Genomic DNA, 18,186 nt, shown 5'->3' on the forward strand with positions numbered 1-18,186 from the left:
GTAGGGTTTCTTATGTCACTATTCTGCACTTTCCCTCGAGGTCAAACATTTAGAACACTTATTACACCTGCAGAAGTAAAACATAGTACAGAACCACTTTAAGGACCTGTAGTCTACTGTTTAGGTATGTGCAATGTACCCCTGGTCATCAGATCTCAGCGACCTGGTCAAAAGTAGAGCAAACATTCCTCATTTAAGAGTTAAAATTGATATATTTTTCTCATTATGAGAGTAGCTGTTGGAGCTTCTGCATGTAGGTATGGCAGGAGCTAAATAAAGACCAACACTCGAGGTATGTTAAATAGGGGATCGCTACTTACATTAAAAAAAAAAGCATTGACCCTCATTATTTTAACTATATCAATAATTTTCCTGACCTTCAGTTTAGCACATTGCACTTTAGAGAAAGAGAATGATACAACCTATGTGAAACTACAATTCCCAGCATGCATGAATGGGGAAAAAAAAAGTTGGTATGGAACTCGCTACACTGACATAATAAACACATCCAGATTTCAAAATATATTTCAGTGTAAATTTTTTAATGACTATTGTGTCTAACTATTGTATTTCTAAAGTATGGATTAAAAAAAGGTAATACTTTTGATTACACTTTTTTGGGAAAATTAAAGAAAAAAAATTACAACTTTGTAGGCAGCAGAACACTTTTGGTCAACTCTTGCACCCTCAAATGACAAATCTTCTTAACTTCTTCAATGCCCTTTAGAAGTTCTTGCGATGGATTATTTTGAAGGCGAGAGTGAATTTCCTCCATAATTTTATATTTTTCTGACATTTTAACACATATGACAAAGGGAAATCCAAACTTGGTCTTGTATTGAGAATTTAGGAGGCTAAGTGTTTCCTGTTCAGCACTTGTAAGAGTGTTGAGACCAGCTTGTCTTTGCTCCTGCTGGGATTCTATTGTTAATGATCCACTTGTTAGTTCTCTCCCGGCCAAATCAGGATGGCATCTTAGGATCCCTTCTTTGCCTATTTAAAAAAAAAAATAATGCATGAAAAAAAATTAAAAGTTCTGATGCATCTTTTCACCTGATGATAGATTTTTAGTAAATAGTGTCACAATAGCAAACAACAACAAAAAGGTTACACTTTATTGAGTGCTACCAGTAGGGCTTTTGTTGGCAAGGTTGTGATTATATGGCAATAAAACATTTGGTCAGTACACTGGGTAACCAAGAGAATAATGTAATAAGCTTGTGGAATTTATGGCTTCCCTCAAGCAGGGACAAGATAAGAACTTTAGGATATTTCCAGTCTTTTCAAGCTGAACTCTTCAAGGCTTTGATGTGTCCCAGCCTACAGAGCTGGCCTATTCTTATGCTGTGGTGGTTGGGGGGTGGTGGTGGGGGGGGGGGGGGGGTTGTTGTAAGTTGTCCATCTAATGGGAAAGCTCAACATTTCTCATTTTTATTCCAAAATGTCTTTTCTTTACCCATCTAATTATTAGATTCCATGGGGTTGATTTACTAAAGAAAATAGGTTGTCCACTTTGCAAGGGAAGTTGTACTTTTCATGGGAATTTTCCCCAGAGCTTTGTGAATGTGATGAAATTTCACTTTGCAATGGTATGTCCTATGTCACATAATATTCCGCAAACAATGCACTTGTTTGGGGACTATTACCTTTCACAGGATATCTTCATCATGGAGTTTGTGACATATGCACCCCTTACTTCCACTGTAAATATTTCAGCCAGTGTAACCCCAAGTAGGAATAATATAGCTTGCCCTGCCTTAAGTGGGGTACACACTAGTAGAAAATCTGCCGAAAATTCCCGTCCGAGGTAAATTCGTACAATTTTCGGCTAATGTGTACACAACTTTCAGCAGCCGATGCCAACATTTTCAACGAAAAAAAGGGAGGGACAAACACCAAAATTTTTATCGTCCGTCCCCAGACGACCAATTTTAGTTTAATGTGTATGCAGTACGTCCGTGAAAAATCGATACGAAAGGCCGCGCATGATCTGAAGTTGCTGACAACCCGGAAGTCTAGGAACAAATGTACCAAAAAAAAAATAAAAAATCGGACGAGAAATTTCGTGAACATTTATGCACTGTCAACTAAAAACGGTTATGAACGCTGAGCAAGAGAGAGAAAAGTCGAAGGATATTTCGTCCGATTTCCATCAAGTGTGTGCGGGCCTTTAGGCTGGAGCAGCAACACACTGTTGACATTATCACTTTGCTTTCTTCTGCTATCAGTACGCTGTTTGTGTGGACAAACTCCAATTTTTGAGTTAAGTACTGCTTTAAAAAACCCTAATTTTGCCTTTACCAATGACTCCAACACATTTAGCCAAAATGGAAATATACAGCTGAAATTGGCCAATTCTTGCCAAAAATTTGAGGAAATGAAAACTCTCAGTTTCTGTCCCTAGTTCTAAAGGGAGGTCCTGAAAAATTGCAGATTATTTTAATAACTGTTACACACACAAGGTAATATTGTTTGGAGGTGGTCCTGGGATCTTCAAGAAAGTAAATTAAAGTGGCATGTTGAGTGAAATTTATTTTGGGCTGCCTGGCAGTTTGAAACAAAGTTTATGTCACCTTAGAATGTATATCTAGCATATGACAGCGTATTTACCATGTGATCCAACTATAGTGTTCACAATTTTATATTGCTAATTGGTTAACATTATACACAAAGAAAAACACACAAAGCAAAAATACTGCTAAATAACTAATTAAAGGGTGATGTGAGGAGGAAATGGAAATGAAGGTTTCTCTGTCATTACATGCTCACTGTACAAGCTCAGGATTGTAGACACTGCAGGGCGATCATGATAAACAGGATGCAGGGACTGTAATGTGCCTGGAGCTGATTCATGTTCCATGTATCTCTTTGATATTCTTATACCCAGCAGCCCTTTACACACAACGTTCTGCTAAAGGATCCTTTCCCACACACACTCAAATATAAAATTGAGGAAAAAGAACATATACAGTACAGAATGTAAGAACATTTGTTGCCAGCATATGGAACAGTATCTGTTTTAGGCATACAAGAAAATATATGGGGAAAGGCTGTGGATTGGTGTTGTATGCCTTCCTGAAAAACATTGGTTTTGAGGGTGTATTTAAAGACTTGGGGGGTTGGTCTTTCATGGCATAGGAAATGGGGTTTCAAAGAAATCGATAAGCGCCAGAGAATTGCTGATAACCAGGGAGGAAGATGGAGTAGTTGATGAGTAGAGCTTCTGGATTAGTGTAGACCTAGAGATGAAATAGGAGCTGTAGGAAATGCAAATTTGCATTTTTAAGCCTCGTACACACGCATCGATTGTTGGCCGACCGATCGGCCGTCTTTTGTCCAGTGTTGTTGTGTTGGTTGAAATGTGCTCTAGACTGCACACGAATTTTCTCGGCCAACAACAACCAACTTCAGAAGTGATGTCATGTGCTGGTTTACTTTCCGTGTGCTTTTTCTTCTCTGAGCATGCCCAGTCTTGCTCATCTGATTTTTGTCTGCCGAAATCTGTACTGACTGTACTGTACTATAGCATGCACACCAGATTTTTTTCGGCCGAAAAGTCGCAGTCGGTTGTCGGAAAGCATCATACTAACAAGCCGACAATCGGCCGATTGGATGTTGGCCGAAAATTCACGGCCAACAATCGTTGCGTGTGTACGAGGCATTAGAGCCATCAGATGTGGCAGAGCCTGGTGCCTATAATAGATTGATGTTTTAAGAGCCCTGTTGTATTTGGGAACCCCCTCTCTGGGTACTTCATATAAGCATTCATACAGCGTGCCATCAACATAACAGAAGGCTCATATGCTCACTGCCCTCTGTCTATGTGAAAAGTCCATTGAACCTGACTGGTATCACTTTGGGGAGGAAGAAAAAATTGGCCGATGGATTGTTTGAATTTTGTAGATAAACTCTATTTGCGAATTACTAAACCTAGACATAATTCATTAATAAAATAACCAACCTTCCCTAGGATCCTTTGATTAAACCAGAGGTTTTAGCTGCAATTCATCTTCCTGGAATGACATCCAGATTACTATAATCCTCAAATTTTATTTGTAAGTATATTGATGGTTTCAGAAAGCCATGTCTTGGTTTTTCATCTGTACAATTCTATTAGGCTATATAATCCAGTAGAATAATTATATCATTACAATCATTTTAAAGGAAAGTAAAAGTTTGAGGGACTATTTAAAGCAAATATAGATACATTATTTGTTTTAGATGCTTACTTCAAGCTTTCCCCTTTGTACCTGAGCTTCTCAAATTTTATCTGATACATATGCCTGTCTATGACTGGCATAAAGATGCCAATACAGAAAACTAAAAATCACACTAACATAATCTATGCATAATTGTTATTTCCACAAAGCTATCACATTTTGAAAACTGCTTTTTACGGCCTCCTAGACCTAAATGAGCATTTAACCCTTACAATGTGGGGGTTATCTCACTACAAGAGAGACTTTTTCTTTTTCCTGGAGTTCAGCTTTAAAGAGACCGTGTCACCAACTTCAAGAAGAACTCAAAATAATTGCAGGAAAGGGGCAGATAAATGGTAAGCATTTTATTTGTTTATTAGCAGTGCTTTCCTTTCCATAATTCATTTTTATTCACTTATAATATGCTTTGTACTTGCTAGTAAATATGACTACCCCAGAAGAGTCAATTCCCCAGCACAGCCCCCACCCTCTTAGCATGTCATAGCTATCTTCTCTTCTGGGAGTGTCTAATAACTCTATGTGCTGGCCCTGCTCCCCTGCCCCTCCCTACACCTCCCTAAATAACCTTTTATGTAGATGATGGGAAGGAATGGAGGGAAATACTATAGAGTTCCACTTGAGTGACAGCTCTGAGTCTGCTGACATCTCATCCAAGATGGTGAGGGCCATCAGCAGTCTCAGAAATTTAGGATGTCTACACAAGGCAGGCTTTGAAAGATAAATAACATGCATAAAATATTTTAAAATCACATATAATCTTAAGGGAAATTTTTTTTGTTGTTTTTTTTAAATAAATGGTCTAGTGACAGGGTTCCCTTAAGGTATAACTGTCATAAGAGAATTAAGTAGGTTGCTATTGCTGACCCCTCCTTTTGAGAATTGGATCCATGGCTGTCATGTAATGTTATGGCTTCAATGCTTTCTGAGGCATTGAATGATAACCAGCATAGAGATAAGAAATTCTGACACTTTTCGCGATTCTTGTTCACAATATCTTGTTCAAGGTGAGGGACACGATGAACTGAAACCAGAAAAATGCAGGGCACCCTGTTGGAGCCCTTTTTTCAGGTCTGGTGGATATGTGTCCTGCTCTGATTGGCAGGGATGATGAGGGTTAACTTATCAGCAGTAACCCTCCTCCACAACATACAAAAGTTTGCCGCTACATAGGGTGATGCCTCCACAGTAAATTCATTGCAAGTGAAAGGGTGTACTCACCTTGTGTAAAAGGCCGGATCACCTGATATTTTTTTAAATCAGGAAAATTTTATTGTATTAAACAGGTAACATAGCACTCCAACACAATACAGTAAAGTAAAAAGTGTTACAGTTTACATATTCAAGAGTATTGATGATAGAGACAGTAACAACAATATATATCCATATCCTCGCAGTTATATCAAAGAATGTACCAGCACAGTCCAACCATACCACCATCCCACCAAATATATAGTTATTTATATACAGCTGGTTGAAGTAACCTTAAATCTTTATGGTCTGTTTGGGCACATAAACAATCTTTGGTATACAAGTTCCAGGGGGCTGAGTCCAGGGGTATCTAATCACAATCCCCATAGCTTTTCAAATTTACCTGGGCAACCACGTCTTGTAGAGATATGGCGTTCATGAAGTAATGCATTTTCCACTGCTTACACCCAAGACTTATGTGAGGGAGGATCTGGGGATTTCCACATTAATAGGAGCAGTCTACGGCATGGAAAAGGGCCCTTCCCACTAATCTCCTGGAATGGTCATCCTCAATGACACCCTCTAGAATATTCAAGAAACAGCATTTAGGGTCCAGTGGGATTTTTAACGTAAACACCATGTTTAATGTGTCTATAATCTGTCCCCAATAGGGGTGTAGTTTGGGACATCGCCATAGTAGATGGATTAAGTCACCGTGGTCTTTTTTACATCTAGGGCATTGTGGTTCTGTGCCGTAACCCATCTTTTAAAGCCTCAGGGGAGTGTAATGAGAACGTAGAAGAATATAAAGCTGATAAAGCTTCTGGGCCGCATTTAAAGAACAGGTTACCACAGCCTGATATGCTTCCCCCAATTGGTCACCCAACACTGGCCCCAGATCTCTCTCCCAGCTCAAAGTTGCCCTGTTAGGGTGGCCTTTAGGAAATTCAGACAGTAACAATGTTATAACATTGGGAAATAAAACCTTCAGAGCTTTTAGCCATTTGTATTAAGTTGAAAATAGGGGTAGGGGAAAGATGCCATTCCTTAAAAATCTGGGACATACTTTCAATCCCATATACCTTCCACCGAGTACCATGGACCTATTAGGTAATTCCAGGTAATTAGTATTCTAGGATCGGGTTATACTTTGTAAACCCAATGACATGTTGCATATATTTAGCCTTGTTCTATATCTTTTGAATGAGGCCTTATATCGGCAGGAGTTTATTTGGTTTGGCAAAGCTAAGAGCCTCAAGACCCTCCAAGACTTTCTGGATATGGGTAAGCATAATACGGGTCGTGGAGGGAATGTGTTCCACAATTGTCAGTGCAGCAGCAAATCTAGGGCCAATTAGCTTCTGCATTTGTGCTGCTACATAGTATAGCCAGGGGTTAGGGTGGGCAAGACCCCCCTATCCTTAGGCATTTGCAATTGTTCCAATTTAATCCTTAATGTGCATTTTCCCCAGAGCAGGGTTCTAAAGATGGAGTTCACTATTCTAAACGTTTTTTAACGGACAAAGATAGGGGAGTTATGTAAGGGATAAAGGAGATAAGGTTCGTCTTCCCTTAAACCAACATTGGCAGTTTATTCCAAATTCTAATTTTATCTCGAAATGTATTTAGTATTACAGCAATGTTTAGTGAGGCATAATCTAAGAGAGAGGAAGTCACATATATCCCCAGATACTTAAATTTATCTGTGATGGCTATGGGACAAGCGGGGGCTATTGGTTGTGTGGAATCACTATTCAGTAGGAGCAGCGCTGATTTGGTCCAAATAATTGTCAAGCCAGAGTATTGGCCCAAGTCAAGGATGGTATTCATGACAGTTTGCAGAGACAAATTAATGTCCCCTAGTAGTAGTAACATGTTATCTGCATATAGCATGATTTTTTTGTGGATTTGGTGGAAGTGAAACCCTGTGATTAGGGAGTTGGCTCTTATGAGGGCAGCCAGCGGCTCAATGGCAAGCACAAAGAGCAGAGGAGACAGGAGACAACCCTGCCTAGTACCTCTGCCCAGTGCAAATGGAGAGGAGACCCTGTCTAGGACTCTTTTGGATGCAGATGGTGCACTGCATAAGAGGCGAACCCAAGATATAAACTGTGTTCCGAAACCAAATTTAGTCAGGACCGATCACCAGATATTTAATATAAGAATGAATTAGCACTTGAGAAGATAAAAGCTGGCAATTCTATTTACTTGTAATGCAACATTTACATATTGATTTTCCCAGTTGTTATACTTTAAAATGTACATTCTATCTTGCTTAACCAAACTCCAGACAGATTGACATATAATATAACATGTCACATTTTAAAATAATATAATAATATTAATAGTGACCTTATGAACAGAACGATGTGTATTATTTGCAATGCTTTTTTTCATAAGGCCAGTTCATGTCTCAGTGCGCAGAGATCTACAAATATTCATGCTGTCTTGCCTTCTCTTCCACTCTTTTTGTTGTTTGAAAAAACCATAGGATGCAGATGATAGGACGACTGTGTGAGCCTAGTCTTACTATACGAATTTTCTTTATCCACCTGTTTGGGGAAGGTGTTTGGTAACCTTGCTAGATATGATAGTTTTAGCTCATTTTATATTGTCCATTTAATAACCATTATTTATTTTAAATTAAAACCCACTTTTGATAATAACATATTAAAAAAATACAAACCTAAAATTATTAATATGATTAATAATCAAATTATTGTCATTAAGCCCTACTTTAATTATATGATAAACAATGGGGTTTATTTACTAAAATTAGAGAGTGCAAAATCTGGTGTAGCTGTGCATGGTAGCCAATCAGCTTCTAACTTCAGCTTGTTTTTTTAAGCTTTGCCAAAAAAAAAAAAAAACTGGAATCTGATTGGTTTCTATTCAGAGCTGCACCAGATTTTGCATTTTGCAGTTTTAGTAAATCGTTTGGGAAAGTGGGGTATTTTAAGGCTTGTTAACTGAGCATATTGTTCTTTGTGGTCTATGAGATTGTCCATATTCCATCATCTGGAGACAGAAGACTGGACTCCTGAATTACACATACAGCAGATTCCAGAATATCCGGTACATTTGGGTCATGAATATGGAAGAAGACCTATCCTACAGGATGTTGTCTTTGCCTTTCTCCCCTTTCATCCACCCCAATTCTCCTTCTCTTTTGTGTGACAAGGTACTTTCTCTTCATTCTTAGCCCTCCTTGCTGCTCCTCCTCTTCCTAATCTGTGACTGATTCTTTGGAAACAAGGTCTTTGCTTTTGTGCATCGCTAATTTGTGTTATTCAACCTGCTGGTAACACCTTCCTGCAATTGATGGAGTGAATGGACAGCCAAGACAAAGTTAAAGAGACGTTGACCTAGAGTCAGGTTGGTTAGTTAAGGTCTTCTCAGGATAGAACTGATTCAAATATAAATATTTAACTGTCCCCTGCAATAGGCTGTAACGTATTTGCTGAGGAGAAAATGGTGAGAAATCAGGTTGGTTTCTTTTGTTAACAACCAAAGCTGGTTATAGACATAACAGAAAAACAGAATAATCAGATGTTTTAGCACAATCTGGCATCTCCTGATGTCTTCTGGTGCATTTAGAGCCCCATATGGGAGGGATCTGGTTTCATAATCATTCCTGCTTTGAATATGGGAGGGGAGGACATGGCTTCACCAATTACAGACAGTGTCAGACAGTATTTAACCTGTCCGATCACTTTTTCTCCCAAGACCGGTCATGCAGGAATGCCTTAGGCTGTCCCACAGACACAAGATTGCTGCCCATAGGGACAAAAGTGTCTTTTAGAATTAATGCTTCAGCTTTTCTCACCTCTTGGACTTAACTCGGAAGTTAGGATGAATGAAGGAAACTCAAGTATGAGTTCCAACTTTAGGATTTGGTGTAGTATGTACAAAGAGAATACATTCCCAACCATTTTGGACATTTGTTTTATTATCCATGTCAGAGCTATTATGAGATTAGGTTATACTATTAGACGAGACAGCCAAATTAATACCGTATATACTCGAGTATAAGCCGAGTTTTTCAGCACATTTTTTTGTGCTGAAAACGTCCCCCTCGGCTTATACTCGAGTCAAGAAGAAAAAAAAAGTCCCTGGCCGCTCCGACGTGCTTAAGCTTTAAAAATGGCGCCGCCCTGTGCATACATGTCACCGCGCATGCGCCGCCGCCGCTCGGGACAGGCCGGGAATAGCCGAAAGTATACGAGCAGCGGCTGCGCGTGCGCAATGACGTGTCGGCGCCAGGCGGCGCCATTTTTAAAATGAAGGCGCCTCTGGAACAGGTAAGTGAAACAGCTGCACTACCTGCCATTATGCAGGGCTGCGGGCATACTACAAGGGATGCAGTGCTGCGGGCATGGTCCACCTGTACCATGCCCACAGCACTGCATCTCCTGTAGTATGCCCACAGCCCCGGATCCTCTTGTACCATGCCAGTCACCCTGCATTCTCCTGTACCATGCCAGTCACCCTGCATTCTCCTGTACCATGCCAGCCACCCTGCATTCTCCTGTACCATGCCAGCCACCCTGCATTCTCCTGTACCATGCCAGCCACACTGCATTCCCCTGTACCATGCCAGTCACCCTGTATTCTCCTGTACTATGCCAGCCACCCTACATTCTCCTGTACCATGCCAGCCACCCTGCATTCTCCTGTACCATGCTAGCCACACTGCATTCTCCTGTACCATGCCAGTCACCCTGCATTCTCCTGTACCATGCCAGTCACCCTGCATTCTCCTGTACCATGCCAGGTACCCTGCATTCTCCTGTACCATGCCTGCCGCCCTGCATTCTCACCCTAGGCTTATGCTCGAGTCAATCATTTTTCCCATCTTTTTGTGGTAAAAGTAGGGGCCTCGGCTTATACTCGGGTCGACTTATACTCGAGTATATACGGTATATTCAAAAATGATTGTAATCTTAGTATATGGTTATCCAGCATTCAATGATTACATAAGCTGGTGAAAGGGGCCCCATCCCATATAGCACAAACCAATACATAGATGTTCCAAACCGTAATATGGATTTTTAGGGCACCACAGGAGACAAATCAGTTAACTCAAAAATGCATTTTACATACTGCAAGTTTATTTCACTTCTATATAAAACCCAATAGATATTTATCGAATATCCGATTGCCTCTTAGGGGATCAGGAAGGAATTTTTTCCCCCTGCTGTAGCAAATTGGATCATACTTTGCTGGGGTTTATTTTTGCCTTCCGCTTGATGAACAATGGGTATAGGATTGTGGATATGGGATTGTATGGTTGGGTTTTCAATACTGTTTTTTGTTTTTTTTGGTTGAACCGGATGAACTTGTGCCTTTTTTCAACCTGACTAACTATGTAACTATGTAAGATATGTATATAAAGCCATAACAATAAAAGTTTTACACAAGAACTTTTTACTCTATACCAGGGGTCTCAAACTTTATAAACTAAGGGCCATATTACAGTGGGAGAAGAAAATGCCTCAGGCTTGGTTGTCAGTGGGAGAAAATTATATAGCACCTGTGGTCAGTAGGAGGAGGAATAGTACTCCATCATTGGTATTGGTGGGGGTAATGTTGTCAATTGCTGGTATCAGTGAGAGGCACTGTACCCCATCATTGGTTTCAGTGGGATGAATAGTGCCCCATTTCTAGTGTCAGTGGAAAGAATAGTGGCCCATTGCTGGTGTCAGTAGGAAGAATAGTGACTCATTGTTGGTTTCAGTGGATGGAATAGTGCCCCGTTGTTGGTACCAGCAAAAGGAAAAGTGCCCCATCATTGGGGGTGGAAAAGTGCTTTATATCAGTGTGAGAAAAAGTGCCCCAAGGGCAGTATAAGAGCAAACAAGAGGCCACATCTGGCAGGTGGATCGCAGTTTGGAAATTATTGTTCTATACTATCACACCACTATGTCACTATTTAACAGTGATGACAGATGTGAATAAATTAAACATAGGTTCTTCAGGTCGCGAGCGCTCACTTAATTTAGCTTTCTGAACAAAGTTGTGGTAAGATGTTACTGATTTTGTTAAGAGAATTTGCCTATATCTTGAAATGTTTTAGTATATATGGAACTGTACATATTTGAATACATATCATTTTAATTGTGATTACTTATACTATCTATGTTTATTGTAGATTTCTCCACTTCTCCACACTATACTCCCAATGAAGCAGCCATTAGTTACAAAACTTGTTCACCGCCTTGCGGACTGAAGAACTTACGTTTAATATGTTCCCACCTGTCATCACTGTTACAAAGTAATGTAGTGGAGTGGTAGTATGGAGTAAAAAGTTCTGATTTTTATGGTTTTATATACATGTATATTGGTTTTATATACAGTTGTGCTCATAAGTTTACATATTTGAGAATATGAATGATAACACAAAAACTTTTCTTTCACTCATGGTTAGTGTTTGCCTGAAGCCATTTATTATCAATTAACCATGTTAACTCTTTTTAAATCATAATGACAACAGAAACTACCCAAATAACCTGATCAAAAGTTTACATACCCTGATGATTTTGGCCTGATAACATGCACACAAGTTAACACAAAGGGGTTTGAATGGCTATTAAAGGTAACCATCCTCACCTGTGATCTGTTTGCTTGTAATTAGTGTGTGTGTATAAAAGGTCAATGAGTTTCTGGACTCCTGACAGACCCTTGCATCTTTCATCCAGTGCTGCACTGACGTTTCTGGATTCTGAGTCCTGAGGAAAGCAAAAGAATTGTCAAAGGATCTGTGGGAAAAGGTAGTTGAACTGTATAAAACAGGAAAGGGATATAAAAAGATATCCAAGGAATTGAGAATACCAATCAGCAGTGTTCAAACTCTAATCAAAAAGTGGAAAATGAGAGGTTCTGTTGAAACCAAACCACGGTCAGGTAGATCAACTAAAATTTCAGCCACAACCGCCGGGAAAATTGTTCGGATGCAAAGAAAAACCCACAAATAACTTCAGGTGAAATAAAGGACTCTCTGAAAACATGTGGTGTGGCTGTTTCAAGATGCACAATAAGGAAGCACTTGAAGAAAGATGGGCTGCATGGTCGAGTCGCCAGAAGAAAGCCATTACAAATGCCACAAAGTATCCCACTTACAATACGCCAAACAGCACAGAGACAGCCCTCAAACCTTCTGGCACAAAGTAATTTGGAGTGATGAGACCAAAACTGAGCTTTTTGACCACAACCATAAAAACACTATATTTGGAGAGGAGTCAACAAGGTCTATGATGAAAGGTACACCATTCCTACTGTGAAACAAGGAGGTGGATCGCTGATGTTTTAGGGATGTGTGAGCTACGAAGGCACAGGAAATTTGGTCAGAATTAATGGCAAGATGAAGCAGTATGTTATCAAAAAATACAGGAGGAAAGTTTGCATTCATCTGCACATGGGACGTACTTGGACATTCCAACATGACGATGATCCTAAACACAAGGCCAAATCGACCTGTCATTGGCTACAGCAGAATAAAGTGAAGGTTCTGGAGTGGCCATCTCAGTTTCCTGACTTCAATATCATTGAGCCACTCTGGGGAGATCTCAAACATGCAGTTCATGCAAGACAGCCCAATAATTTACAGGAACTGGAGGCTTTTTGCCAGGAAGAATTGGCAGCTTTACCATCTGAGAAGATAAAGAGCCTCATTATTATTATTATTATACAGGATTTATATAGCGCCAACAGTTTGCGCAGCGCTTAACAAAATGAAGGCAGACATTACAGTTACAATACAATTTGGAACAAAAGGTATCCGAGGGCCCTGCTTGTTAGAGCTTACAATCTAAAAGGGAGGGTCAATTGATACAAAAGGTAATAGCTGTGGGGGATGAGCTGATGGAGCAAGTGAAACAGTGTTATTAGTTAGTAGCCGGGTAGGCTTCTTTAAAGAGAAGGGTTTTTAGGGATCGTCTAAAGATGGATAGATTAGGGTAGAGAGTTCAAAAGAATGGGAGAAGCTCTGGAGAAATCCTGGAGGCAAGCATGGGAAGAGGTGACAAGGGAGCTAGAGAGCAGGAGGTCTTGGGAGGACCGAAGAGAGCGGCTTGGTTGATATTTTGAGATCAGGTTAGTGATGTAGCTGGGGGCAGAGTTGTGGATGGTTGGAAACTATTGTAAGCACTTTGAATTTTATTCATTGGGTGAGTGGAAACCAGTGAAGGGATTGGCAGAGAGGGTTGGAGGACACTGAACGGTTGGTAAGGTGGATAAGTCTGCAGCAGCATTCATTATGGATTGAAGGGGGATAATCTATGTAAGGGTAATCCAATGAGGAGGGAGTTGCAATAGTCGAGGCGAGAGATAACCAGGGCGTGAATTAAAAGCTTGGTGGTGTCATTGGTTAAAAAGGGCCGTATTCTAGCGATGTTGCGGAGGTTAAGGCGGCATGATTTGGACAGGGATTGGATGTGAGCCTGAAAGGACAGTGCAGAGTCCAGGGTTACCCCTAGCACCCTGGCATGTGTGGAAGGACTGATAGTTGTTCCATTGATCTTGACAGAGAATTTCGGGGGAAGGGGCACGTGGAGGAGGAAATATTATGAGCTCGGTTTTAGATAGATTCAGTTTGAGGAAGTGGTGAGACATCCAGGCTTAGATGTCTGTTAGTAGATCAGTGATGAGGGAGGACACTGATGGGGTGAGCTGAGGGGTAGAGAGGTAGATTTGGGTGTCATCAGCATAGAAATGGTAGTGGAAGCCATGGGAGGCTTTTAGGTGACCCAGGGAGGAGGTATAGATTGAGAATAGTAGCGGTTCAAGGACATCCACAAATACCACAAAAGACATCAAGCTGTCATTGATGTTAAAGGGGGCAATACACGGTATTAAGAAGTGTAAACTTTTGATCAGGGTCATCTGGGTAGTTTCTGTTGTCATTATGATTTAAAAATAGTAAACCCAGTTGATTGATAATAAATGGCTTCAGCCAAACACTAACCATGAGTGAAAGAAAAATTTTTGTGTTATCATTCATATTCTCTGAAAAATGGCCAAAAAATCATAATATCTGCCAGGGTATGTAAACTTATGAGCACAATTGTAGAGGTGGAGTAAACTTACTTAAAATGTATTTTTAGGTTTATTGAGTAGTCATCTGCAGTGCCTTAAAGCATGTCTGCATCCTCTATGTATTCTCAGGTTATGCTTATATACAGTATAAAAACTTCCATCCTCTGACCACTTGCTGAAACCTGTGTGCCTGGCGACATTCAATAGAAGGAAAAGGTCATTTGCTAACATCTGTAATTGATATATTGTTGAAAAAATTCAAATAAACAGCTCAGTCACAATGGATTCGAGGTATACAATCTTATCAAAACAATCCTCATGTGCAACTTGTCCCTTACTAGAGAACCTTGTTAACCCACTTATTCACAGCTGCTAAACTGATGCTTGGAAATCCACCAATCTCAGCTTTGCAGAAGTCAAAAAAACAGACTAAATGGTATGATGGCAAATAACAAATGAACTGTAGTTCTTAAAGTGTAATTCCACTTTTGTTGAGAAAAAACATTCCCCTCTGGGTGATCTCTGTACATTGCAAGTTTTTAACAAAATTTGTTGCATATTCCTACCTTTTGTTATTCTGACTAAATCCCTGTTTGTTTTTCTGTGCCCCTGTACCGATGAGTCGAATGGGAGTGGTTTCATAATCAGCTGCTGAACCTGCTAGGCTCTAATGAGGAAAGTTAAAGGGTTTTCATCCCTTTAGATGTGATTTCCTATTAGGAGTATCTCACCAAAAATTAAATTTTTTGTTGGATACCAAAAATTGGACTTGTATCTTATTGTAGACTTCTGGAAATATAAGTGAGCCAATTACACAAGCAGGAAATGTTGTTTCTGGGGGGCGTTCTATATACATTTTGTGTACGGAACACCTCCAGGTAGCCATATTGCATTGCATTTTACAGAAAACTACAGCGGCTGCAGATTGAAAAAGAAAGTTCATTTTTAAAAACATTCAATTACAATATGACTTGTGTCACAATTGTTTATGCTATATTATTATTATTTTTTTTATTTGCTATATTTTTCCCATGAAAGTGGAGTTACCCTTTACTAAAACTCATAGCACATTTTTAAAAATCAGGCAACCTTGCAAATATTTCCACGATTTTACTGAATCCCACTGTCTTTTATTTAGACATATTAAAGGGGAAAAAACATCACTTGCCTACTGGACCTCCACCATGGTTCCAAAACACACTCCCCTCCATTACATATCCCCCCTTATCCCCCTTGTCTTTACTTCCTATGCACCCCCGCAAACCTAGACTCCATTGTCCCACTTTTTTTCTCCTTTTCTTTCACTTTTAATCTTCCCTTTTGTCCCCTATCACCCTATTACTAATAAACCACATACCCATTATGTCATACCGAGTCATACCACACATGTCTAATAATACATGTTCATATTCAGCATCCCACACTTCCAGGTGTGTCACAGATAAAGGGACACAATCAGGGCTGCCGATAAAGTAGTAGAGCCAGCCCTCCTGTACGGGGCCCGGGCACCTGCCATTCAGCAGGGGGCCCAGTGGCATAGGGAGTTTTTTACTTCAGGGCATCACAGAGTAATCTTGCTGTCTGCAGCAATTACAAAGGACTTCCCCTGGGTTCCATTTGTTTAGCAAGGGGTCAGGGAACAGGAACGGGAGGGTTTGTTTTGGCACAGGCAGAGTAATCCTTGTAGCAATGGTTCTGACAATAAAAGGAAAATTCCAACCTCCTTTTCTATATCAATCCGCTGGGGCAGGCCAGAACTTTCATTTAGTTGGTTAGAACTGCAACACATGGATTGAATGATTTTTGGTGCACCGTGCAAGGGTTACTCTGCTGTGCCCGAAAAAAACTTCATATAGTTCCGTTCCTGCCCCCGGCCCCTAGATGAACAAATGGGGCCCAGGGAATTATTTTTTAATAATTGCTGCAGACCACAAGATTACTTAGTGGTACCCCGAAGTAAAGAGTACCCTCTCTTCCCCCAGGGCTCTGCTGCACTGGCAGAAAACACCTGATTGGCTAAACAACCTAATTGCTCATTTACACGGTGCGGTGCCTTCTGATGGGTTTAATTCGCTCTTCAGAGGGTGTTTGACCAGCAGGAAAGAGGTATTATATTGCTGCCTCACTGCCTATTTTAACCCCTTAAGTCCCGCACCAGTGCATTGCGAATGAGTGCACTGCACGTCGCTGCAGAAGCCCCCATTTAATTGAATGCAACATCGGCGACAATTTTTGCAGCACTGCGATGCAAAGCATCTTGGGCATGGCATGTACACCCCCTTCACAGCGTAAGTAGAACTATTGGGTGGCAGTAAAATGTGGCTCAACCTTGTTTTTTTTTTTTACCCCCCCCCCAACATCAATTGTAAACAGGGCTCCTATTTACACTTGTGTTGCCCTCTGAAGAGTGATCAGAGGTGAATTGCTTTTCAGAAGTGTTTGATAGGTGGTGAGGAGGCTTTATGTTGCCTCCTCACCACCCGTTTTAACCCCAAAAAAACCTGCATCACTGCGCTGCAGCCATGTGCATTGCATACAGCACAACCCCATTCAGTGGAATGGGTTGAGTTCAGCAAGAGAAAATTCAGGGAGGGGTAGCAGGGAAGATCATTTTTGCCATACCACAATGCCAAGCATTATAGCCATGACATGTGTACATCCCTGACCTCTGCCTTTGCAGTTTAAGGGGGAACAGTTGGAGGGTAGGTAAAATTGATCCTCAACCATATGTCTTTACCACCCCCAACTGCGGGTGTAAATTTTCCCCCTATTGAGTGTGGCAATGTAACTGATAATGTGCAAGATGCTGTAACCCCTAGCAACCACTCAGCAAGCTATACTATAGGGCTGATTTACTAAAGGCAAATAGACTGTGCACAAGTGCAGTTGCTCTAGAGCTTAGTAAATGAGGTAAAGCTTAATTTGCAAAGAATACCCAATCACGTGCAGGGAAAAAAAAAAAAGCATTTTGCTTGCACATGATTGGATGGTGGAAGTCAGCAGAGCTTCTTCTCATTCATTAAGCTCTGGAGAAACTGCACTTGCAGAGTGCACCTGCACTCTCAAAGTGCACAGTCTATTTGCCTTTAGTAAATCAACCCCTTTGTACTGTACATTGCCCACTCCTGGCCCCTACACTCTGTGAGTTGCTCACTCCTGACCCCTGTACTCGAAACATTTTATACTCCTAAACCCTCCACTCTGTACGTGACCCACTCCTGACCCAGGTACTATGCACATTACACACTCCTGACCCCTGCACTCTTTACAATAAACATTTCTGAGCCCTGAACTATGTACTTTATCCACCCCTGACCCCAGACATTACCCCTGCACTGTGTAATTTACCCACGCCGGACCACTGCACTCTGTATGTTTCCTACTCCTAACTCCTGCACTATGTACATTACATACTCCTGATAGCTGCAATATGTACATTGCACACTCCTGAGTCCTTTCCACAAATTAGAGCAGGTTCACCCTAAGCACATGAGACAGACCTGGAAGGGCCTGGAGAAGCCAAGGAGAACGTTATCCTGCCTGTAACATCGTTCAGCATGACCTGTTTGGTGGTGGGTCAGTGATGGTCTGGGGTGGCATATCCAAAGAGGGACGCAAAGAGTAGACCTCTACAGGCTAGACAAAGGCACTCTAACAACTATTAGGTATCGGGATAAAATCCTTGGACACATTTTCAGAACCTACACTGGTGCAGTGGGGGTTCCTCCTGGTGCATGACAATTCC

The 18,186-nt window shown here is 40.8% G+C and overlaps 1 protein-coding gene across 1 annotated transcript in view; it reads right to left on the minus strand.

The window, feature by feature from the left end:
- Positions 1–625: 625 nt before the first annotated feature.
- The window catches only part of URAD (ureidoimidazoline (2-oxo-4-hydroxy-4-carboxy-5-) decarboxylase), a 78,886-nt gene continuing 61,325 nt past the window's right edge, over positions 626–18,186 (minus strand). The window contains exon 2 of the mRNA XM_082246542.1: positions 626–993. Coding sequence (XP_082102668.1) covers positions 641–993 — 353 coding nt within the window. The 3' untranslated portion in view covers positions 626–640. The remainder of the gene's footprint in view (positions 994–18,186) is intronic.

This window comes from Pelophylax lessonae (assembly GCF_965119305.1).
Source record: "Pelophylax lessonae genome assembly, chromosome: 2".
Taxonomy (NCBI): domain Eukaryota; kingdom Metazoa; phylum Chordata; class Amphibia; order Anura; family Ranidae; genus Pelophylax; species Pelophylax lessonae.